The sequence below is a fragment of the Crinia signifera genome, chromosome 3 (genome assembly GCF_055691185.1).
Source record: "Crinia signifera chromosome 3, ASM5569118v1, whole genome shotgun sequence".
NCBI lineage: Eukaryota > Metazoa > Chordata > Amphibia > Anura > Myobatrachidae > Crinia > Crinia signifera.
Genome location: NC_139219.1, coordinates 161,603,553 through 161,630,275, shown reverse-complemented (window position 1 = coordinate 161,630,275; position 26,723 = coordinate 161,603,553). Strand labels below are relative to the sequence as shown.

The 26,723-nt window shown below is 42.6% G+C and overlaps 1 protein-coding gene across 1 annotated transcript in view; it reads left to right on the top strand.

Annotated features, from left to right (window-relative positions):
* Window positions 1–6,487: 6,487 nt before the first annotated feature.
* The window catches only part of RFX6 (regulatory factor X6), a 111,653-nt gene continuing 91,417 nt past the window's right edge, over window positions 6,488–26,723 (top strand). The window contains exons 1-4 of the mRNA XM_083174696.1: window positions 6,488–6,710; window positions 6,895–7,051; window positions 13,207–13,330; window positions 20,631–20,692. Of these exons, the coding sequence (XP_083030822.1) occupies window positions 6,488–6,710; window positions 6,895–7,051; window positions 13,207–13,330; window positions 20,631–20,692 (566 nt within the window). The remainder of the gene's footprint in view (window positions 6,711–6,894; window positions 7,052–13,206; window positions 13,331–20,630; window positions 20,693–26,723) is intronic.

The following is a 26,723-nucleotide window of genomic DNA, read 5'->3' as shown; positions in this document are numbered from 1 at the left end:
GTCTCTACATCTGTACAGAGCTAACTGGTGGAGAAGAAAGGCTGTGTCCATACAATAGACAGTCAATTAGAGCTGTGAGGGGAAGGCTTTCTTCCAGTTCTTACTGTGCCTGTCAGTACTAGACAGACCCAGTATCTCATTATGCCATAATACTGTATATCATGTTTTGGAGACACTGCACTCCTGTGTCAAGCAGCATTATTGACTACAAGCTGAGGCATTCTAAAATATTTCTGCATTTTGATAAGAAACCAGATACAGTATATTCAGAATGCAAAAACATGCAAAAAAAAATGCCATGCCCCAGACTTCTTAATTAAGTAAACAAACCAATGAACAAAACAAGAAAACAGTGACAAGTACATGGTATATAAACATTGCTGCATCAGGGTAATGAATGGATGGTAAGCCAGTGTAGGGCTTTTGAGAGAGGGGAGGCTGGAAAACAAAGGGATTTTCTAGAGACCTCTCCCAGCGCTGGACCAGCGCTGGATTCAGAGTGAACTAGATGTTTATATATATCTTCCTATAGTGATATCCTTTATTTAAATTAGCATAGTCCACTCCTCTTTTTTTTAAAAGTCAAAAAAAAATTATTCAAAAAAATCATTAAAAACTCCACATAACAAATGGCTTCCACATGCAATAAAAAAGACAAAAAGTCAAAAATTCTTCCTTGCAAACAAAAAGTCACTGTACCATCAAAGAACAGTGAAACTTGGATGTAGCAAACCAGAACTTTTCTAGGCACTTTCTTTCTATATCCAAAACAGTCTCAAGGATAAGATGTAATACATCTTTAGCTTAAGAAAGCAATGTGCATACCTCAAAACATGACCCTCTCCACTACAGCACACCCGAAACCTTAACAATAACTTTTCTCATTCATATCTCCAACTTGATATCTTTCTGCTCTCTTTTCCTAAATGTCTCATTCATACCTCCCAACATGACCCTCTCCAGGAGGGACACAATGCACTGCTCCTGGACTTCCCCCTTAATGTATGATTGCCATCACCGTTTTTGAACAGGTTAAGTGATAAGAAAGTGTTTCACCACAGGTGATGGCAATCATACATTAAGAGGGAAGTCCAGGAGCAGAGCATTGTGTCCCTCCTGAAGAGGGTCATGTTGGGAGGTATGAATGAGACATTTAGGAAAAGAGAGCAGAAAGATATCAAGTTGGACATATGAATGAGAAAAGATATTGTTAAGGTTTCAGGTGTGCACCCCTAGCCGAGACTGCTGTTCAGGACAGCCACGGCGGAATCCTACACTACCGCTGGTGACCAGCTCCTGCAAGAACTAGGCTTCGCATGTAGCCGCCACGTTTGGAAGGGCGAGTTAGGCCCGCCCTGGCTCCGGTGCAGCCAGGTGTTAGGTATAGACAAGGAACCGGGAATCCCCCCAGGGTACAGTCAAAAGGATAATCTAACTAAAGGATCCTAATTGGAATTAAAGAAAAAAGGCAACTTGCCGTTACTAGCTAACGTGGCTAATAGCGCCAGTGACCTAGTCGCCCACCAACTGCGACCGCGTCGCATACACAATATAAGAATACACAATTCAAGAATACACCACACCAAAAAGCACACGACAAATGACCCGCACGAACTACAAAACATAGATAAATTCACACTGGGACCACCCAGAATGCACTGAGAATGCAGCAACTGCTGAGGAGAATCCCCCCTGAGTTCCTCAGTGGGGCTGAAATAACAAAAGATAAACAAGGCCCAGGAGGGCACCAAGCCAAGAATAAGGAACCAGGTCCCCAACCGGGGAACTTACAGTACCAGGAACGGACCACCAACCAACCGATGCACCCCGGGAGCATACCAGCAGCAGACAAGCACAGAGGAAGATGGCTGGGACCAGGCAGGTGGACAGCACTGGAACAGAAGCTGAAGCTGCCAGACAGGATTCTGTAATTGAGTGAAAGCAGTCTGGAACTGCCAAAGGCCAGGAAGGCTGCACTGGGCTACGTGCAGGGAGAAATGGACAGGTGGCCAGCTGTGGATCGGGAATAGCAGCTACTTGCACAGGAAGCAGGAAACAGGAAATGGGAAGCTGGAAGCTATCACTGGCAGAGTATTGCAGGAGAGCCTGCCCTATGAAGGGCTCAAGTGATTAATTACACCTGGTAGAGATCCAGGCAGCTCCCAAGCTGTACTTAACAAGCTCATTACCTCGCAGACTAGTGAATGAATTAAGCTCACAGAATATTGAGCTGATATGGCACAGACCTAGCACTGGAGGCCACCAGTGAGTCAAATGCTAAACACAAATTGAACAGAAAACAAAACTGAACTGACCCTGGTTCCTAACAGATATTAGAGGTCAAGAGAGCTCTTGACCTCCAATATTCAGAGAGAGAATAGGAAATGTCTTGGTCAAAGAACAGAAAAGTAGGGGGAAGGGGGAGCCATGATAGGAAATAGAGTAGAAATGCAGGAGGACATCTATCAATATCACGGGCAATATCAGCAGACATTGGAGGAGACTAAGCATAGAGCAGTGTCCTCTGGATATGGCAGCAATAAAGTCATTGTTAATTTGGATGAGTCCAGTTTCAGTCTAATGTAGATGACAGAAGACATACTGAAATAGGTCAAGCACGAAGGAGACAGAGGAAAGAAAGGCAATAAAGCAGTCATAGACAACATGCTTAAAGAGTAAAGAAGGTGGCGTCAATAGGGAGGAAAAAGATGGATCTGTAATTTAAGAGAGTGTCAGGATCAAGGGTAAGTTTTCTTTAAGAATGCAGGACACAAGACCATGCTTGAAGGCAGAGGGGGCAATGCTTGATTAGATGGAGAGATTAAGGAGGTTGGCAAGATGGGAACAGAAAGCAGGAAAGAGGTAGCAGAGCAGGCAAGAGGGGATAGGGTCAAGAGGGACCTGGAAAGGGGGGAGGAAAAACAGATAAAGGTCATGACTTCATCTTCAGATACAGAGAAAAATGAAATCAGAGTTGGTAAGAAATATGACAAGGGTGGTATGAAAAAGGGAAAGGAAACTGAGGGTCTGGTGGGATGTGATGTCCTGATTTTGATGTAATAGATGTGAAGTAGGTGGCAAAGTCATGGGCATAGAATAAAGAGAAAAGATGAGGATGAGATGGATGGAGTTGAAAGCAATAATATGTCCTGTTTTTGAGGATTGGGAGGAGATGAGGTTTTTGAAATATCACTGTTTAGCAAAGGTTAATGGCAGCACTGAGATGTGAGCATTCTTTTGAAATGGTGGAAAACTGACATAAAGCATGGTTCCCTCAACTGTCGCTTAAAGGTTCATAAACACTTTTGAACATGTATTATGTATTTGGGATGCAAGCGTGGTGGTGTTGGTCTGCAAGGGTGAGTAGTTATTGCCAGAGCCACATAATCAAAAGCAAATGTAAGGGAAGGGTTATATATGTATGTTGCTAGTTCGGTGCCAGAGAGAGAGAATAGGGGATAGAAGTGAGTCAAACAGGGATTATAAGGAATATTGATAGTCTCAACATTGTGCTTAGTGATGGAAGCAATAGGAAGCAGAAGTGGAGAAGCAAAGAGGGATACGTTAAAAGAGGGCAGAAGATGGTTAGAGAAGGGAATGGGAAATTGGAGTAATCATAAATATCACAACAGTGAGCGAAGATTAGATAAAGTAAGTGCAACCCACAGGGGAGGGTCAGGAGGTCATTTAAGAGAGACCAAACAATGATGTCAGGGTAAGGAGTTTCGATGCATAGGATTATGGGGGTATATTGATTCATATGCTGAAGTCACTTAATAATGAGGGAAGAGCTGGAGAGAGGAAGTAAGGAAGTAAGGGAGCAAGGAAATATAGCATGAACCACAGCATCATTGCATAGCCATGGCTCACCAAGGCCTATTGTTCTCAGCTGCAATACAATAAATAGAGCAATACAGTAGGGGATTAGCATAGGATTAAGTCTGACATCCATGGCTCACTTAATCTTGTTAAAGGGCTAGATGAGGATGCTCTATCTGCATAGCATAGGGGTAATCACTCCTTTACAAAGATGATAATAATAATGATATCGATAACTGAGGATGAGAAAAAGAATACATTATTTCCCATCCAGCCAATCACAGTGTTTGTTTATTTTTACTTTGATTCTAGCTGCTTGCCAGTGTGATGGGATGCAGTTGAAATCCCGGCGGTCGGAATCCCGGCGGTCAAAATCCCAACACCGGAATCCTGACTGCCGAAATCCCGGCACTTTGTCCCTCTATGGGTGTCCCGGCACTTTGTCCCTCTATGGGTGTCCACGACACTATGCTCGGCACACGGCCCACTGCGTGGCGGGCCACCAAGGGGGGGGGGGGGGGCGATCCATGTCCCCCCTTGTCGGGATTTCAGCGGTTGGGATTCCGGCGTCAGGATTTTGACCGCTGGGATTCCGACCACCGGATTTCGTACCAATCCCAGTGTGACAGTGGTGCCCTGAGAAAATCTGCCTTCAATCATTTTTAAATCATTGTGAATGTACATTTTCTTATTGGGATTTTTCGGATTTTATGATTTTTCCAACTGGAAAAATATGAAATATTTATAAATATTGTAGAAAATGCACCATGCCCATGTTTTCTAATTTATTTATAATTTGGAACAGTGTACTTTTTGCATACAAATGATTTTGTTTCATTAAAAGGGCATGCAGTATCAAGATCTTACTGCCAGCTCCATTTTCCAAAATCAAGTCAATTTCATAAAGAGAATTGGCTTTGCATGCCAAGAAACTCTGCTGAAAATTTTATTTATTCACCCCTATATCACATTATAGTCAGCTCACAATGCAAAATCATCATCATCATCTTTTATTTATGAGGTGCCATAGATTCCGCAGCACCTTACAATGTGAGCAAGAGAACAATCATTGGCGTCAGTGAAAAAAAATAATAAAAGAAGACATTACATTAAAAGTTATAAAATAAAAATGTCTAAAAACCTTTCCATGTGAACAACTACTGTAGGTGAGGACATGACACAGGAAAGAAGATGGAGTTCTGCTCACCAGAGCTAATATTTTAGAGGCTCATAGAACAAATATGATATTGGATTATTGGGAAACACATGGGTGGGGCAGGTAGGGTATGAGAAGAAATCTGACATACAGTATTGTAGGATAGGGCTGGTTGTGAGATTAAAGAAAGCATTTTAAATGAAAAATAAAAAATATAGTGCACCTGCTCCACACTTGACTTCATCCTGTCCATTTCGCCCCGTGTCCAATTTTTCCATTTACCTATGAAACCTTCTCATCCTTTTACAAATACTGCTATCTTGCTCTTCAAACTTGTGTTATTATTATTGTTATTAATGTTAACCATCCCTTGTAATAAGATCATTTTTATTTTTCAACATACAAATTGGTAGTTTAGCCTTATATTTGCCTTAATTTTATTATTAGATGGTAATACCTTTATTACTTGTGATCATTGCTAAACTTTATGAGTCACCATCTTGCACCATAAACCCATGAGTGTCCAGGTAACTTTAGAAGTAAACTATCAAGTGGTTTGTCTGTGTGTACTGTAGTGTGCCGTATGATATTATTACTGAATTATTTGCAGCATTTGTTTGTAATTGAATGCTTTTGTGTCATTTTATACTTATAACTGCTTTACATCCCAATACATTTTATTCCTGACTTTTAAAGCAATCAGTATTAGCAAAAAGTATATTTTTCTTAGATAAGCAAATGACAAATGAATTCATTTAATTTGTATATTAATAATAAAAGACGCAGGCGGTATTTCTACTGTTAAAACATATAGTAAAACCTATATCTGCTTTCTAAGTTTATTTTTTTTAATTAACCAGTGCTCAAACGTACTCTATAATCATTTGCATTGTTTCTAGCAAGTAGTAAAGACTACATCATTGACTCAGTCATGCAGCTTTAGATATGGAAACACATAAAAAACAAACATCACTTTGACTCTCACGATCAGACAGGATTGTTCCAACCTGTTAATCATTAATACAGTTGATGTGATCACCACCATTTTTCTATCTTTTTGAGACAACAGATAACCCAATTCATTGCTGCAACGTCACATCCAGAGTGATTACCTCTGTGACTTTTTGTCAAAATAAAAGCACCTGGAATTCTAGGCACAAAGCTGTTGATGAACAACTGCCTTTCGTTTGATAGGAGATTTATGCCAACAAAAGGGTGTGTTTATAGATTTACTCTAAAATAGCAAGTGATGTCAAATCATTCCGTGTGGCCTTTGTCAGTCCTGAATGCAGAAATCTGTGGAGGACCATAGAAACGGAACATAGAATCACAGATATTTTTTAATATTTTGCATGATTTTCAGAACAGTATTTTATTTTTCATTTTATATAATTTTATATAAGTTCATATATCTATAATCCTGACTTGGAATGATCTTAGAACTTTATTTGCACTGAACCTGGACTCCTGAATTATATTTTTCATGGTTTGGAATAATCTGAAACTCATAAAATGCCGATTGAGCAGTTTTCTGAAACACACGAGGGAGATTGTCCTTTCCGGAATGGAGAATCGCACAAAAAAAATGCACCAAGTATACAGAATTGCTATGGCACTATGGTGGATAAAGAATTAATGTCATACTCACAGGATAGCCTGTGTAGAGAAGGAGAGGATGGACTGATGCTCACACCAGAGGAGGAACAGACTCCAGCTGCCCTTGGAATTAAAACAGGTAACAAATAAATGCATTTTTTTAAATATTATTTTTACATATTTAAATGTTTTTTATACTTTGATTAGTTTGCAAGAAGTAGCATTCTAAGTAACTGCACTCTGGAACAATCCTCATTGTGTGTTGAAGAAATGTATACAGAACAATTGTACTCAATTTGTTTTCTTTCACTGTCTGTATTCAGAGATGCACCTATTGAATGACACATATTCATCAGAAGATGATGATTTGGATATTATTTATAGAAAAAACAGTATCAATTGCAATAAGGCAACTCAAAAGAAATCAATCACACAAATTATTAAGGATAAAAAGAAACAGACACAGCTCACTTTGCAATGGTAAGTACAGTAAATCTCTGACACATTCTATAGTTGTAATGCATATGTGTGCGTCCTCTATTTTCTACAGACATATGTGTGTTATATATATATTTATATATGTGTATGTATATATATATATATATATATATATATATATATATATATATATATATATATATATATATATTGAATGGAGGTTTGGCACTCCCAAATTCTGCAGCTGGTGCCTTCACAGAGATAAATACAGGCAGTATAAGTATCCAGAAGACAAATGAAATACATTTGAAATGTTGATACAATAGACCTTGTTGTCTATGTGGTTATTTTTTCTTCGAATTATACAAGGTCAGGAGTGCCGCACTTCCAGCCTAGTTTTTAATAAATATATATATATATATATATATATATATATATATATGAAGAATAGAAGAATAAGGCCAGTACTCCAGTCTTACTATTTGTTGTATGGCTTTGGTGCCAACCATTAGTCGTTTGTTTGGATAAAAAGTCCTGTGACACTGCTATATACAATAGTTTGGTTGTCACCCTCCCTTGAGCGCTCCACTAAAACCCCTTTTTACACCACCTCAAAACTCTTCGGCGGGTCAGACCCGGGTCAGCGGCGGTGTAAATGGGACACGCCGTGTCCCTTTACACAGGACTTCTACCCAGGTCCTGACCTGGGTAGAACACGGCCAGGACCTGGGTAGAGGGTAGTGTAAATGGGTACGATGGGTCATCCGACCTGGCTCCCATTTACATCAATGGGGGACATGTAACTTGCGGACCGCAGCGTCCGCAGGTTGGACAGGTGGGCACACACAGGCTGTGCTGCTGTCTGCTATACTCTGCAGACAGCAGCGGCAGCGGAGGAGGTGAATGGATGCCTGTGTGCGGCATCCATTTACCTCCCGGACGACGGCTGAGGGGGTGCACAGGAGCTGGGGGCAGCCCAGCAGATTACCTTAGTGCTGGGCTTGCCCCCCAGCGCAGCTGTATATATATACACACACACACACACGCAAATTAAGTAGCAGTCTCTTGTCTTGATGAGTATTCATCAGTCTACAATCCATATATGGGCCCTTATTCAGATCTGTGCGGCCGGAGCCGCACACGGTGCTCCGGCCGCACAAACCAATCCCCGCCCACGATACGGATCGCCACGGCCGTCCATACACGGACGGCTGGCGATCCGCAAGAAAATGGTGGGGCGTACGCCTCCACCATGGTGGGAGCTGCCCCCTGCATTCGATGGTCGGCGACCATCGAAGGCAGGGCCGCACGCCCCACCAGGTCCCGCAAGCTGAGACCACACGGACAATCGTCCGTGTGATAGCTTGTATGGGGGCTGAGAGCTGACATCCGGCGACGTCAGCTTCCCGCCCCCATCACTGGCGTCATACCCTCATTAGCATGCATACGCCCCGCGTTTGCATGGGAACGCCCATGAAACGCGGGGCGTATGCATAGGGAAATGAGGGTATGAAGCCCCTCACGCCCCTATACGCCCCCTTTGCGGCGGACGAACTACGTCTGCGGCGAATTGGGCTGCACATGCGCAGATTGACCTCTGCGCATGTGCAGACTGAAAACATCGGCGGTACGGCCGCACGCGGGCCGTACCGCACGATTCAGAATAAGGGCCATAATGTTTAACTCTTTGAGCGCCAACATTGATGTGAGAGATGTGCAAAATATACTCTAAAAATGCCAGCATCGCTTCCACAACTGTTATTTTTTTATGCAATATATAACTACACTTCAATTAACTGACTTCAGATCATTTGCTGGCAATAACTAAAGTGATTCATATTCATCGACTACTGGCATTTTTGGCAGATATTTTGCACATCTCTCACAGCAAATTTGGCACTCAAAGGGTTAACAGACACACTTCATTTTTTTCAGGAGTTGGAATAAGCCCGATATGTACACACCATGCAATGACAGGAAGCAGGGATTATTCTAAATCAAACAGACAGCAAAATAATTGATTATACCTAATTTGACATTTTAACCACCACATACCATATTTACTTATTACTTACCAACACATACCATATTTACTTATTAGGCTCTCCTCACAGGTCAAAGACGTCTAATATTCTATTATCACACAAAAAGTGCTAAATAAAGTACTAATGTGGCTTCCATAATGCTATAAATCTTGGTAAAACATTTTGAATGAAAAACAAAATTACAACACATTTGTATTAGATAGATAGATACAGCAGATAGACAGATAAATAGATAGATAGATAGATAGATAGATAGATAGATAGATAGATAGATAGATTAATTGAAGATGGGATGAATAAAATGGAAACTGTAAATATTGAAGATTAACCCTGCACTTCCATTAGAAGGTAAAGGCACACTCAGGTAGATTTATTAAGCTCAATTAAGTGATAAAGCTTCTGGTTTGTATCACTAATAAATCAGCTCCTACCTGTCATTTTTAACACCAAACCTGTAACTTTACAGTTAGGAGCTGATTGGCCGGTGATAAAAACCAGACACTTTATCACTTAACTGAGCTTAATAAATCTGCCCCTCAGTCATGGCTTTTGAAGCAGACAGCAGTGTAGCCCTGGGTATCATGAGCCTCAAGTATCAAGTATGCAATGCTCTTCATACCTCTTTCACATCTAAAAAATAATCCGGGGTGACCCGGGCCACTGTGCAGGGCCTTTTGAAAAATCCCAGGTCCAGCAACCCAGCAATGCGGCCCAGGTTAAAAGAAGGGTTAATCCAGGGTCAGACCCAGGTTGAGGTGTGCAACCAGTATCCCGTTCACACTGTAGGGAGGAGGCAGCTTCTGCTCCAAGTGCCGGATCTCTCCTGGGTTGGATACGTGTCCAAATCCCAGAGTCTCCCTTGGGACTCCCATAAAATGCTGGGCGTTCAACTGCTCTAGCCCAGGGTCCACCCCCACCCACCACCCCACTGGAGTCAAAGGCTTGGTGAGTGTGAAACATGCTGATTCACCCCCGGGGTCTGCACATGCGCAAATACGCTCATGTACATGCACAGATTCGGCCCCTCCAATCAACGCTGAATCACCACCAAAATTCCCTTCAATGTTTACAGTTGCACATCACACATGTTTCTGATGGAACTTCACACTTAATTGAATGCTACCCTAGGTTGGAACAAAGGGCCTTATTCTAGTTCACTCTTTCTGACAAAATCCTTCTTAGATGGACACTGCAGGTGGGGCAGATGTAACTTGTGCAGAGAGAATTAGATTTGGGTGGGGTTTTACTTTAAAGTGTTATCTACAGTATATTGCAGGGTAAAAATAAAGCAGTCAGTATTTACCCTGCACAGAAAAAAAATATCTCACCCAAATCTAATTCTCTCTGCACATTTTACATCTGCCCCACCTGCAGTGCACATGGTTTTGTCCATCTAAGAAGGATTTTGTCAGAAAGAGTGAACTAGAATAAGGCCCCAAAGGGTATGATTGCTACACCAGTAGACCATCATGTAAGTGTCATGTACATATGTCAGGCCTTTAGCCATTGGATTGAATAGGGGGAGATTATTTACTGATGGTATTCACACACAAATCATATACCTGGAGCGCTCTAATGGCCCCCATACACTAGTGAGAATTGGTCCGATTTGACCCGATTCCGATAAATTGGACCAAATCTCATGTTTTGACATGTGCGCATCAGATCGGAGTTGGAGGTCATAAATATTATGTGAAGCCTTCCGGGCGGGGTGACGCTGTGAGCCAGACCAGAGAGGCGGGCAGGGGCCTGCTCCCCCTGCCTGGCTCTCTGTTCCCCTCACCGGCTCACCGGCATCCTCTGCCTGCCACCTTTATGTCCGCTGCCCCCCTACTCCCCCTGCCGGGCTCTCCATTGCCCCTCGCAGGCAGGGCTTCCATCAGAAATGGTGGGGCCCGGGACTGACAAAATAGGCAGGGTCCCCCCCCTCCCCCCTCGACAATCTCCTTTGCTGAATCAGGCCCACTATTCCAATAGGAACAAAGCATTTAATCCATGGAATAGTCATAAAAATAAATAAATAAAAAAAACTAACAAGCGAGATAGATCAGTGGCCGGCAGGGGAGGGTGGGGGAATTCTCGGTACTCAGAACCTCCTAGTCTGACAGCAAATTATCAAGATAATTTTGTGTGTGCAGGCTCAAGCAGCAAGGCTTTAAAACTGAAACACTGTAGCCTTGCTGCTTAAATCTGCACACACACGCAACACGATCTCAGCAGCAGCCTGTCACTGTTTCACAGGCTACAGCCTGCTCAGATAGATGCCCCAGGCTCCCCTTCCCCTCTCTCTGATGTATTACAATTTCCTTTGAAGGCTTACCTCTACACGCTCCTACTCAGGATGGCGGCGCTTGCTTCTCGGCCCCCTTCCTCTGGCGCCCTAGGTGTGACATCATTAAGTCACGCTGAGCACAATGACGTCATGCTGTGGGGGCTCCCAATGTTCCTACTGCATTGCCTGTTAAACATCCTCAGGCAGTGGGCAGCAGGCGCTGTTAAGGTCTCTCACAATGCTGGGCTGTGCAGTGGCCTGCGGATGACCCGCGGCCCGGCGCTGATGAGGGGGGAAGGTGGACAGATAACTTGGGGTACGGGCAGCTGTGGTGAAGGAGGATGCTGCAGGGATAGATCTGGTCGGGCCCCTACCCTCTGTCAGAGAGGCGGGGCCTGGGACAGTTGTGCACATAGAACCCCCTGTCGGCGGCCCTGCTCACAGGCATCCCTCACCCGCCGCCTCTATGTCCGTTGCCCCCCTGCTCCCTCCATCTGCAGCTCCCGTTAGTTGCATATGATAAATCTCATGTGATTCATCATGTGCAAAACTTGGCACATGAAGTGCCTAATTGTTTGTGACCGCTACCAGGAAGCTGCCGGGGAAATCAGGTCCGACTAGTCCTTAGGACAAGTCGGGCAAATGTATGGGGCCTTTACATTCTTTTTGTAGAGAAGAGGACCAGGGGCGATGAAAAGTTGTCACCACATCCGATGAAATATGCAAAGAAATTTTAAAAATGTGTTAAGTAAAAGTCTTAATGGCCTGAAGGTGTTTTTACACAAAATCTGGGAGAAGGGTCTCAGAAGGCGTACCCGTACTCACGCTCAGAAACAAGGATGGTGCTCATAAAGGTTTCTTTCACATCTATAAGGAATTTCACCACGAGTGAATATTCAATTTATTCAGTGGCGTAGCTACGTTTTGGGCGCCCCCCCGCCGTTAGGGGGGGGGCGCCCATACCCACCCCCCCGCCGCCGCCCCGTAGAGCACCCCCCCCGGCCGCCCCGTCGCCCTGCCGCCTATGCTAACCCCCTCCCCCGCAGTCTTACCTATCACGCTGGTCCCGGCGGCTCCGTCCGTTCGTCTGCTGAGGACCACCACAAAATGGCCGCCCCCGTACAGCAGACAGTTTCAGAGAACTGTTTGCTATATGGGGGCGGCCATTTTGTTGTGGTCCTCATCAAAAGAACGGAGCCGCCGGGACCAGCAAGATACGTAAGTCTGCGGGGGATTGGGGGGGGGTAACTATAGCACCGCAGCCCCCGGCGCCCCCACATGCACAGCGCCCCCCCCGCGGTGGTGGGGGCTGCGGTGCTATAGTTACGCCCCAGAATTTATTGAATGCGTACTGTACTCACAAGTAGGTATGGCTGGTACAGACGCATCTAGGTATCTTTAAAGAGAGAACCCAATTTCACAGGTAGAATGCCTTTTCACATAACTCTCCTCTCACCATATCGGTATGGGAAGATAAGACAGAGGTTTTCTGTGTAGGCACACAATTTTATTCACAAAAACAGTAACTGGGAACACAAGATGGAAAACGACGGTACCTGGTACCGCATGAGAGTAGTGATTCCCAGTATAGGATACAGCAAGGCTCCTCTCCTGCCAGCAAGGCTCCTCTCCTGCCAGGAGAGGAGCCTTGCTGTATCCTATACTGGGAATCACTACTCTGCGCCTTGGGACTGATATATCTGTTTGTTTTTGTATCCCTTTACATACTTTTGTTTATGGAAAAAACAGGAGACCTAATGAAGATGAAAACCAATGTGTCAAACTATTATATGCTGATATCTTACCTTGTCCATGCTTCAATCTCCGAACTACCTATTTATTTGCATTATATCCATATATTTATGACTTTTGATTTGCAGGTTGGAAGAGAACTATATTGTATGTGAAGGAGTTTGCCTGCCACGGTGCATATTGTATGCCCACTATTTAGACTTTTGCAGAAAAGAGAAACTGGACCCAGCCTGTGCTGCAACATTTGGAAAGGTCGGTATTCAGATTTTACTATCGACAAAAAAGAAAAATATATATTATGCTAAGTGGTGATAATTCAATGGCTGAAAACTTTCTTCACTGCTCAATAAAAGGTTTAGGCCAGAATGTCAAGTGTGCCAACAAATATAGCCTCCTTATTGGTCAGATTCTTTTTACATACATTTTTACTCATTTTGCAAACATCTAATGGTTACATTTACTTAAGTGTGGGTTTTTAGAAGTAAAAGATGATAGTTTTTAGCAACCAATCAGATGATAGCTATTATCCTCTGTGCTAGATAAATGATAAATGATAGCTAGAATCTGATTTACTACCTAATACCCAAGAATAAAATATACATTTTTTTGTAAAAAATTCAGTTATTTTTATTTTGTACGCTCCTGTTATCAAAACTAAGATCTACGGCACACGTGGTTCTTGAACTCAGTATGATCTGTGGACATTTTTTTGGTTCCTAATAATGTACATTTAAATTTTTTTCCATGAAACTCCATTTCTAATTTTTCTGAATTTTGATAAGGTATATGGTCATTCGGTCGACACTATTAAGGTCGACATACATTGGTTCTGCCACTGAAGGTCGACACCTGAAAAAGATTGACATGTCTAAAGTCGACAGTGTGAAAAGGTTGACACAAGTATTAGGTTGACATTGGGAAGGTCGAATGTATGTCAACCTTAATAGTGTCGTCCCAATGACCCATACCCTTTTATTATGAATACAGAATAAATAGATACATTTTTTCAGTTTTCTACCTACTCCATTAATGGACTCTAGTGTACCTATTTGTACTGTAGAGTAGATGAACATCATCCCCTAAAGTAAGAGCGAGATGTACTAAGCCCTGAAAAGTGCTAAAACGGAGAGTGATAAGCCACCAACCAATCAGCTCCTTTCTGTCATTTTTCAAACATAGCCTGTGACATGGCTGTCACAGAGCTGATTGGCTGGTGGTTCATCACTCTCCATTTTATCATTTTTGAAGCTTAGTACATCTAAATCTTTTATTATACTGCCACTCTCACTCTCAGATTAACTGCTATGAAGGGCAATATAAAAAGCCTGCGAGGATATGTCTGTTCCTGTGAGTCTGCCCTTATATTTTTAAAGCCACGATCATTTACAAGGCATTGCAGACCTGGTTTTGCCTTGTAAATGATTGGTGTTATACATTTTTTTTTTTAAATCTTACAAATTATTTCAGTATACTGATTTGAGAACAAGACCCTTAAAATGGGTGTTTTGTGCATTAAGGCCAATATTCGGATCTGATTGCAGTACAAATTTATTTCGAAATAGGGCAAAACCATGTGCACTGCAGGTGGGGCAGATGTAACATGTGCAGAGAGAGTGAAGGCCCCCATACACTAGCCGATTTTGGTCAGATTTAGGCCAGATCAGTCGGATCTGGCCTAAATCGGACCAAAATCGGCTAGTTTTGATGTCCCCTCAGATCCGATGCGCGGTCCCGTGCGCATCGGATCTGCGTCGGGTGGTCGGACCTGCTGCACGTCCGACCACCCGACTTGGGACCTAGTGGGGCGGTGCGGCGGTGGAGGGAGCAGGGGGGGCTGGGGACGCTGCGAGGGACACAGGCGGCATAGAGCTGGGCGGGGGGAGCCGGGAGCTGTCAGCACTGAATAAAAAAAAAAAGCCCATACAATGAATGGGCGGCCTGTGATTGGCTGAGCGCTCTCTCAGCCAGTCAGCAATTGGCTGAGAGAGCGCTCAGCCAATCACAGGCTGCCCGTTCATTGTATAGGCTTTTTTTTCTAGCACTGACAGTTCCCGGCTCCCTCTGCCCAGCTCTATGCCGCCTGTGTCCCCCGCAGCGTCTGTGTCCCCCGCAGCGTCTGTGTCCCCCGCAGCGTCCCCAGCCCCCCTGCTCCCACCAGCAGCCCCCCCCCCCCCCTGCTCCCCGGGTTCTTTACATGTGATAAATCGAGACGATTTATCACATGTAAAAAATGGCACATCAAGTGCCAATCTAATCAAGCTCCCCCGGGGAGCAGCCGGGGAAGCTCAGGGGGAAGTCGGGGGCGACTTGTCCTAAGGACAAGTCGCCCTAGTGTATGGGGGCCTTTAGATTTGTGTGAGTTATGTTGTTTCTGTGCAGGGTAAATACTGGCTGCATTATTTTTACACTGCAAATTAGATTTCAGTTTTAACACACCGCCTCCAAATTTAACTCTCCCTGCACATGTTACATCTGTCCCACCTGCAGTGCACATGGTTTTGCCCATTTTCCAAACAAATTTGTACTGCGATCAGATCTGAATTTTTTTTTGCTAAAAACACACTGGGGACATGATATGTAACTGCCCAGAGGAAGAACTCTGGGAGGCAATGGAGTCATCTGCCGCCGGGCTCCTGCTCCCAAGGGGGCACCTCTCCTCCCCCTGGAAGTTTAAATCAGTTTTTTAAAAGACATTGCTTCTGTGGCTGAGTTCTGAAATATATGTGTTATCTATCTATCTATCTATCTATCTATCTATCTAAACAAAAATATTTTATATGTAGGGTTGTATGTGTGTGGGGGGGCACCAATATATATCTTGCCTCCGGGCAACTGCAATGAACTTACACCACTGTAACTGCCACTATATATGTACAAGAAAATTATTGCTTGACATTCAAATTCAGTATCTGAGATAGTACACACATTTTGTTTCATGTTTTGAAACCTTGTATTTTGAACAAATAAAATATATTTGTGTGTATTTTATGTGTTTGATGTGTTTATACAGCATAAATGCAAGATACTTCAAAATACATCCTTAAAATATTAAAATATTCCGAAATACGGAATAATCCGTTATCCAAAATTCTCCTGGTCCCGAGCATTTTGGATACGGGATACTCAACCTGTAATAAAAATTAATAATAATTGTATTATTTATCATTAACAGTTTCTTACTGTATATAGCGCATACATATTCCGCAGCGCTTTACAGAGAATATTTGAACATTCACATCAGTCCCTGCCCCAGTAGAATTTATATTCTATATTCCCTACCACATACACACGCACACACACAGAGCCAATCAACCTAACAGTATATTTTTGGATTGTGGGAGGAAACCAGAGTACTCGAAGGAAACCAACGCAAGCACAGGGGGAATTTACAAACTAACTATTACACCATCCATACTGCCCCATATAATCCTACTAACCTACAATACAGCTGCTGTTTAACACGGTTATGTAGAACTATGGGTACTTGTTTCCTAGCATGGCGCCCCCCGATTTTGATCGTATACAATCGCATTGCATGCAATATAGCGGCATGCGATGCATGCAATGCGATTCGATTTTTAATTGTACATTAACCCTGATGGGTGTTTACAATGTTAAATGCGCCCCCATTGTCAACGCCACCCCCACTATCAACGCCAACCTGAAGTGTGGCAAGCGATGGCGGTACGCGTCCTCTGACCTTTTCATACCCCCACTATCCACGTCGGCGTGGAGTTGATTATAGATAGTGTGGCGAGTGCAGCGAGCCACCGAGCCCAAAGTGTGGGGACACGGATTACTTTACATGTATTCCGCGTCCCCTCGCGGGGCTCGCTGTGCTCGCCACGCTTCGGGCTCATATTCCGCGTCCCCTTGCGGGGCGCGATGAGCTCGCCACGCTTCGGGCTCGGTGGCTCGCTGCACTTGCCACACTATCTAAAATCAACTCCACACCGACGTGTATAGTGGGGGTATGAAAAGGTCGGAGGATGCGTACCGCCGCCAGAGCCGAATTTACCATTAGGCACGTGAGGCACAAGCCTAGGGGCGGCACATGTTTGGGGGCGGCACCTGGATGCCTGTGATAGTACTGTCAGCCCAAAATGTACCAATAACTGCAAAATATCCACTGTACTGTACTATATTCCATCTTAAATAGAGTGTAAATGGATAGGACATGCAGATACTGCCCCTGTAAACTGTCCTACTTAGTAAACATTATTGTTGTGCCTAGGGGCGCCCTCATCCCTTAATCCACCCCTGACCGCCGCCCCTCGTGGGCTTGCTGCGCTCGCCACACTTCGGGTTGGCGTTGATAGTGGGGGTGGCGTTGACAATGGGGGTGCATTTAACATTGTAAGCACCCATCAGGATGCTTGTACAATTAAAAATCGCATTGCATGCCATTTGCAGGCATGCAATGCTATGCGATATTTAATTGTACAAGTACTCCTGTTAATTTAACGGGAATATCGCATTGCAATGCAACGCACGCATCGCACACCACTATGTACGGTATGTGATTGGGGCCGTTCTAGGAAACAAGTACCAAAATATGTATGGAAGGTTACAACCCCATGTTCCTAGATTATGCAAACAGAGAAAAGAAAGCCTTTCATTCTGGGGTTTCACACGGCACTGCACAATGGTAAGGTGTTTGTTAAATGAACCCTCTTACTAGGAGAGTTTGGGACTGCAGTGGGTCATGGGAATTTGGTATTCCCCAGCATACTGCTCTCCATAAGCACTGGTTTTGCCTGATACATTCACCATAAATCATTTGAACTGGTCCTGGACCACCAACCCGTGGCACCCTTGCAGGTGTGCCTAGGCACCCCAGGGTGCTACAGCACACCAATTGAAAACCACTGTTTTCAAATGGTGCTTCTTATTCCACTGTTTTCAACCACTGTTTTCAAAACTGCTTCTTATTTCACCTGACCAGACTCAGATATAAGAATTTAGTAAAGTAACCAGTATATACTATTTAAAGCCTGCCCTAAAAGGTGATATCAGCAATCAACTTGTTCACATATATGATAAAATTGGATAATTCTAGTCTGATCCCTTTTCACTGGGGCTTGTTAGCATTGTTGATGGAGACCAATAGCTGTTATAATTCAATTCAATTATCAAGATAAAAAAATTTGCAAAGAATTATTGGCCTAAAAACACATTTGAGAAATGTTATTTTGTGTGTTATATATATGTTATTTTATGTAAGTTACTTAGAAAACCTTTATTGACATAAAAGAGACCACTGGCATTCATTACACATAGTTATCACTGTCTGGATCATTGTTTAGTAAAAATGTTTACTTTGATTGTTTGACTTTGTTTATAGACTGATAATCACTGTTAAGTTATCTGTAGATAACATCGCTGAGCAGTCAAACTTCAAAGAAATAAAACAATTCACAGTAAGATAGAATCCACCAGAGGAAACACAACTGCAGATTTATAATTTTCAATATGGATTATCAATAGGAAATTAATTAAGAACAAAATAAGTAGTTTTATAGAATGTACTTCCTAAAAACACAACTAAACTATTTAATGATGCATACACTTGGTGAGATTTTGACTATGCAATAGGTACTCTTTACCTAGAACGGCGCCCGCGATTAGCATCGCGGGCGTCGGGGGTAAAAAATCGCGGGCATCGCGGGAATCGCGGGTACATAAAAAACGGGTGCGACGCGATGCCCGCGATTTTCCCATAGGGATCAATGTTAAAAGTCAGATTGGACGCGATTTTAGTGTTAAATGCCTCAATGCCCGCGATTTTTACATAGGAAACAATGTTAAATGGGCCACAGAGCCCTAATAGTCCCCCTGAAGTCTTAAATGGCCCCCACAATTTTTAACGCCACCCCACGATCAACGTGAACCCGAAGCGTGGCGAGCGCAGCGAGCCCGCGAGGGGCGGCGGTACGCGTCCTCCGACCTTTTCATACCCCCACTATCCACGTCGGCGTGGAGTTGAGAATAGAATAGTGTGGCGAGCGCAGCGTGCCACCGAGCCCGAAGCGTGGCGAGCGCAGCGAGCCCCGCGAGGGGACGCGGATACCTTCACAGTTATACGCGTCCCCTCGCGGGCTTCACAGGTGTCCGTGGCGACGCGGACACCTGTGAAGCCCCCGAGGGGACGCGTATAACTGTGAAGGTATCCGCGTCCCCTCGCGGGGCTCGCTGCGCTCGCCACGCTTCGGGCTCGGTGGCACGCTGCGCTCGCCACACTATTCTATTCTCAACTCCACGCCGACGTGGATAGTGGGGGTATGAAAAGGTCGGAGGACATGTACCGCCGCCCCTCGCGGGCTCGCTGCGCTCGCCACGCTTCGGGTTGACGTTGATCGTGGGGTGCCGTTAAAAATTGTGCGGGCCATTTCAGACTTCAGGGGGACTATTAGGGCTCTGTGGCCCATTTAACATTGTTTCCTATGGAAAAATCGCGGGCATTGAGGCATTGAACACTAAAATCGCGTCCAATCTCACTTTTAACATTGGTCCCTATGGGAAATCGCGGCCATCGCGGGCATCGCATCGCACCCGTTTTTTAGTGCATTCGATGGTCGCGATGGTCGCGATGGGCGCCGTTCTAGGTAAAGAGTACCATGCAATATACCTTGAACTCTTCAGAGCCCAGAACCATACAATTTTGATTAGATGTATTGACTGATTTTACTAACACTAGAATGTATGCAAAATAGTCAAAATAGGCTTGCCTGCACAGTATATTTTTGCGGCCCACAGAGGCATGTATGGGCATTGCAAATTGTATGCACACTGTGCAATTTGGGGTAACTTTTCTTCAGTTTTCTTATTATATAGTCAAAATTGGAAGCTCAAATCTTACCATGTGTATGTACTCTTACACAAGCAATAAGCATATTCTGGTCCAGATTAACAATGGAGAGGATGGAGCTACATCTCCAGGCCTCCATATAAAATAGGCCCATCATCATGACAGCATGATGATCACCAGCCAGCCACATGGACATTTTTTATTTTACACACAAATGATTTTGTACTATTTCATATTTAGGGAAACATTGGGGCTGTTAGTGTACAGTATCCACATGTATACATCTTGCTGGCCACACCCACACGGCGCTGGTCACACCCCTTCTGCATCTTATAATAGGCCATTGAACCACTGCCTTAACTGCATTAGAAAATTGTACCGCCATCCCCAACCTCCAAAGGTTTAGATAAATATTTATTTCTGAAATAATATCGTGAATTGAATTAGTCTTTCAGATTTTATTTACAGACTATAAATGGATACTGCTAATTGTTTATTTTTCAAATCCCATTTACTCTTTAACTACACTATGTAATAATATAAAACGTAATTGATTTCCAAGAATTTGTTTACGTTTATTGTTTCCATTGTCACAGCTCATTAATAGACAATTTTTAAATACAATTGTATGGTAGCTAACACAAAGCAGAAGCTATTAAAAAGAAATGTACAGTAATATGACAGCAGTATTTGATTTCAGTTGGCATGAAATAAGAAGATACTAAAAATGTTTTCTGTTTTTAGACAATTCGCCAAAAGTTCCCACTTCTGACCACAAGAAGACTGGGCACAAGGGGACATTCAAAGTAAGACAAGTAGCTTATATATATACACTGTGTAAAATGTCTGGCAGTCAGAAAGTTTATTTCTCAACAATTAAGAAGCCAATTCACCATAGTCATAAAATGTAAAGCTCTGTTTTACTTGAGGTGAACTGATGCCTGTACTGGGATCAGGAATAGGTTACTAGTCATTTGTACTGCAGTAAATCAGCTATAGTTTTACCAATGAAGAGTGAAAGCTACTGTATAACCAGTTTTATTAATTAGTTGTGATTTAAGGTTGAAAAAAAGCTGATATGACAGCTGGCCTCATGATAAGATGTTATTACAGACTTGAGATAGCTTCCTTATATCAATCTGCTTATCAGTCATTGTTTGTTGCACTGAATGATAACGAGAGGTCTTGTGGGTGCACACACAAAAGTGAACATATGCTACAGGAAATGTATAGTATCTTTTTAAATAATGAAGCCATAAATATGGCAAATTAAATATCAGTCTGCTTTTAAGACTAACAATTGTGTAAATTAAAAATTATGCAACAATGGTAGTGGGAAATATGAATAAGAAAAATAAACAAATATTATTTGTTTGAAAAATGTATTTAACATGAAATGTATTAAGCTATAGTGTATTCAGAAAATGCATTAGTATGTGTGCCATGTTTTTAACTTGCCTTTATTGCTTGGTGTAGATTTACTACAACTTGACAAAAGAAAAATGTTGTTCCACCATAGCAACAAATCAAAATCTAAACTGTACTAAAAAAATTATACAGTAGCTAAAATGTGTGCAATGCCTACACTTTTCCGTGTAGCTGACACGATTTTCATACCTAACAACATTACAAAATGTCAAAGAGGGAGTTATGCTCCTCATGCCCCACAAAATGGGACGTGCCTTTTGAGGAATGTTGTGCCTATGAGACGTTAATACAGCTCAGCGCTAGTGCCTCCCGCTTTGCTGCAGTGAAGATGCAAAGCAGTAAGAGCCCTACTGGCACGCTATGTGCCACTTTTGTACATTTATCCCACATGCAGAGTGGATTCTAAAGCATCAAAAGAAAATATAAAGAAAAGAAAATTGCCCAAAATGCCGAAACATTATCATTGTGTCCACCACTGAAATGCTTATATTGGTCATGCTTCTATTTGTCCACATATTTTATTATTGGAAGTCACAAGCACTGGTTTTGTCTATTACATTTACCATACATACTTTGAACTGCTCCTGAACCACCAACCAAAGGCAAGTGCTCTAAGGCAGTACGGGGTGACATGTGGCAGGGGTGGAGGCAAGGGGCCGTGTGGGGGAGGGGCCATGGTGGCATTATATAGTCAGTGGTGTGGCTAACATGAAGCAATTCATCAAGAACGGGCATTTAACCCCCTGGGCAGCAAGCATGTAATCCCTCCAGGGTGATGCGCATGGAATCTCCCCGAGGCAACAAGCATGTAGTCTCCCCAGGCAACAAGCATGTAATCACCATACAATGAGCATGTATTCCTCTGTGGCAATGAGCGTGTAACCCCTGGTAACAAGCATGTAACTTTTGGCATTGAGCATGTTACCCCTGACAACAAGCATGCACCCCACAAGCATGTAGGTAAGGAGCACTTGTGTGGCATAATCTGTAATAGGCATTACGGCATGTGGTATAATGTGTAGTAGGCATTACGGTGTCTAGCATAATGTATAGTAGCTGTCAGTTCAGAGGTGATGCTGACTGAGCTGGGGAAAGCCATTATATAAGACTTCTTGTCACTAATACTCCCAACTTTCCTCCCTGTTTCACACAACTACTAGTGCTTGAGAAGATGGGGGACCCTAGAAATATCAGTGTATGGGGCCCCAAGATTGCTAGAGGCAGATCACAGAAGTGTGCTGATACCAATAGGATTTTTGAAAACTTATTTACACCATTACTTGTATCTCTGGGTTCTTAATGAGTGATTGTTATTTCAGGATATTAAAAAATCTCTGCTATGAAAAAGTGCCCTTATAAATATATGGCAGTATTTGGAAATCAGTTTTACAAAAAGTAAAATGTGAATCATCTCTGCTTTATGATGAACAGTATAATACTTGTGTCACTCTATCTCTACAAATCCATAGCACAGCTGTTAGGTCTCACTTGGTGATGTGTCTTGTTTCATTTACTAAATTAGCCTGTCATCAGCTATCTATACTTTAGGTTACACTATCAGCCTATTGGTGATAATAATACCATTGAAACACATTACCAGTGCAGCGAAAAATAAAACGTCATTGAAGCCATGGATGTAATCACATCTGCAGTAATGATTTACTGGGCTAAATTAAGAGCATTTTAGTTATGTAACATGTTGCCACATTTGTGTTATTCAAATCAGCTAATAATGCAAACAAACCTACAAAGTGCAATTTGGGCACTTTTCATCTGATTCCCATGGACGGGTCCAATAAATTGGATGAAAATTGTACAATCACATGCATTTCACCCCTGATATAGATTCAATGCACAGTCCCATGCGTATTGGATTGGAGGTGGAGATTGCGAGGGCTGCACAAGTTTGATCAGATCCACAGCCCTTTCTGGAATCAAATGCAAAATATTGTATTGTATGCTATCCTGCTGCCCGGGAAGCTGCTGGTAGTTCAAGGGAAATCTTATGCGACTTCTCCCTTCAAGAAGATGTGTAGGGGCACCTTTACAGACAGTAAATGAAACAAATGCATGCCAGGTAGAGGAATTGTGCATGTTCAGCATATCTTAACAATTTCCAAGGGTGGTATTTATCAAAGCTTGGAGAGAGGGGAAATTGTGTGAGATAAAATACTACTAGCCAATCATCTTCTACCTTTTTACAGACTGTGTCTGGAAAAATACAGTTAGGAGCTAATTGGTTTTACATTATCTCTCAAAAATGAATCTCTCTCCAAGCTTTGATAAATATCCCCACAAAACGTAAAAAAATTGTATACTGGATGAGGTTTATAGTACTTGTGTTTGCCAACAGATACATAATATACAGAGTTTCATAAATCTGTACCATACTCATCCTCATATTACTCTGGGTACATTGGGCAGTAGTAGTACTGTACTTGGTAGTTTATTATACTTTTCACAAACTGCAGAACATAGTTCTACTGAAATGAACAGTTAGGTTTATTATAACATTTGTATTACAAAAACCTCTAAATTAAAGTATGTTAATGTAAACCCTGTAATACTTTATTTATGTTTGCAAGGAGGATTCCCTGGAGTCTGGAGATAGTGTCTACGTGCAAATATTTTTGCTAAGCTGTATGATTAGAGGATATACAATTATCTTCTTGCTAATTGAGCTTATGTAAGTAATAGTATCCAACACTATGCCTAGGGCCAAGGAAAAAACAATCATCTCTTTGCTAATTGACGTTATGAAAGTGATAGCATCTAAACAATATCCTAAAGGCCAACAAACATACAATCATCTCCTTGCCAATTGAGCTTGTGTAAGTAATAGTACCCTTACACTATGGATCATAAATAATCATCTATTGGCTAATTGAGGTTATGTAAGTAATACTACACATACTATGTTGATGGCCAAATTGCAAAAACACATGGGAAACCATATGTTATTACTGGATACTGATGCATGAACTCCCCCAGGTAATGAATATATTAATGTCTTACCCACAAATGTGCAATAATAATTTATTATTTAAAAAATAAAATGGGTCCTAATTCAGCATGGATCTCTAACCAGAGAATTTGCAAACTGAGCGATTATTGAACGACTGCGCATCACACATGGGTGAGGGACATAGCAAATTAAAATGCATATGAATCATAAACGCAATGTGACCAGAGATTTACGGACAGGGAGCTGGTGTTTTCTGTGTGTGTTAGTAGGCAGAAAGGGTGGCTTGTATGTGTGGAGCAAAAAGGGTGGGTAAGTAAAGAGATCAGATATGTAAGTGGAAGAGGAATATATGAGGGCTTTGTAAGAAAGTGTGAGGGGCATGAATTGGATTCTGGAGGGGAAGGGGAGCCGGTGTAGTGCTTGTAAGAGAGGGGAGGTGGACATACTGTAGTATGTTTGGAGAGGAAGATGAGCTGGGCAGCAGAAATGAGGATGGATTGGAGCAGAGAGAGGAATTTATCAGGGAGGCCAGAAAGGAGGAGATTACAGTAGTCCAATCTGGAGATGACCAGAGAGTGGATGAGGGTCTTTGTAGCATCCTGGGTGAGAGAGTCTGAGCCTGGAGATATTTTTCAGGTGGATATAGCAGGAGAGTGAGAGGTGCTGAATGTGTGGTTTAAAGGAGAGGGAGCGATCAACAAGGCAGCACACTTGGCTGCTAGAGGAGATAGTTATTCCATCAATAGATAGTGAATTGTGGGAGGTGAGGTTAATCAGGAGGGTGGGAAAATGATTAGCTCAGACTAACACATGTTAAAGTTTAAGAAAGCGCTGGGACATTCAAGAAGAGATAGCAGAGACAGTTTGACAGAGGGAGAGAGATCAGGAAAGTAGATTTAAGTATCATCAGCTTAGCACATGTAGAGAGGAAGTATAGAGAGAAAAAGCAGAGTCCCAAGAACAGAGCCTTAATAAACACCTAAAGTTAGTGGATGTGGGTGGATGTGGAGTCATAAAAGGAGACAGAGAAGGAGCAAACAGAGAGGTAAGAAGATAGCCAGGAGAGAGCAGTATCACACAGACCAAGGAAGTAAAGGATTTGGAGTAGGAGAGGGTGGACCACAGTGTCAAAAGCAGAAGAAATGTCATGAAGAATAAGCAAAGGGTTGTGGGCCTTGGGTTTGTCTGCATGATAATCATTGCAGACTTTAATGAGGACAGTTTCAGTGGAGTGGAGAGGATGGAAGCCTGACTGGATCAAGAAGGAAGTGGGAGGAACAAAGTCTGTGAGGTGGTTGTAGACAATACGTTCAATGAGTTTGGAGGTGAAAGGTATTAGAGAGATGGGTCGGTAGTTGGAGAGAGTGCTAGAATCAAGGATAGGTTTTTTAAGAATATGGGAGACAAGGGTATGCTTGAAGGCAGAGGGGTCAGTGCTAGATGAGAGGGAGAGATTAAGGAGGTGTTCGAGGTGTGAACCGGCAGAAGGAGAGAGCTAGCAGAGATGGCAGGAAGGGTTAGGGGCTAATGGGGAGGTGGCTGGGGGGACTGGATGATTACTTAATATCAATCTTACAAAATAGCGAGGATTACTTTAAAAAAATCTTAATATATTTTATTCCAGATTTGACAGATGAATGAGTCTTCAGGCAATGCCCTTGTTTCTAAAGTTGGGGAATTACCTCTTGTGTTTGACAAGGCTACTGTGGTAGAGTGTTTTCGGAGGGTTAAGCTGGGGAAATCGGCAGGCCCAGATGGGATTCAAGGCAGAGTTCTTAATGGCTGTGCTGAACAGTTGGGGGGATTTTTGCGCTGTTGTTTAATATATCCCTCACAAACTACTTAGTCAAGTTCAACTATTATCCCAATACCGTCAAAGATTATACCGACCTGTCTAAATGATTATTGACCCATTGCTTTGACCTCATTGGCTAAGAAATGCTTTGAGCATTTAGTGATGGGACAGATTAATGGTTTTTCTGCGGATGGATTTAATTCCTATCAGTTTGCATATAAGGAGAATCGCTCCACTGTCCTTACTCTTTTGCATTCAGCACTAGCCCATTTAGAGTTAAATAATTTGTATGTGAGGATTTTATTTGTGAATTTTAGTTCTACTTTTAATTCTGTTGTTCCATCTTTATTAATTTTTAATTAATTTAATCTAGACTTGAATGGGCACATATGCAATTGGATCTTAGAGTTCCTGACAAACAGGTCACAGGTGGTAAAGCTTGGATGTTTTAGTTCAAATGAAGTGTCACTAAACTCAGAAGTTCCGCAAGGATGTGTTCTTAGCCCTTTGTTATACGCTTTATTTACCCATGACTGTTAATCCTCTACAGAATCAGTAAGGTTTGTTAAGTTTTCTGATGATATAGCAGTTGTGGGGTTAATAAGAAACAATGATAAGATTCTATACAGAATTGACGTACCCCGGTTAG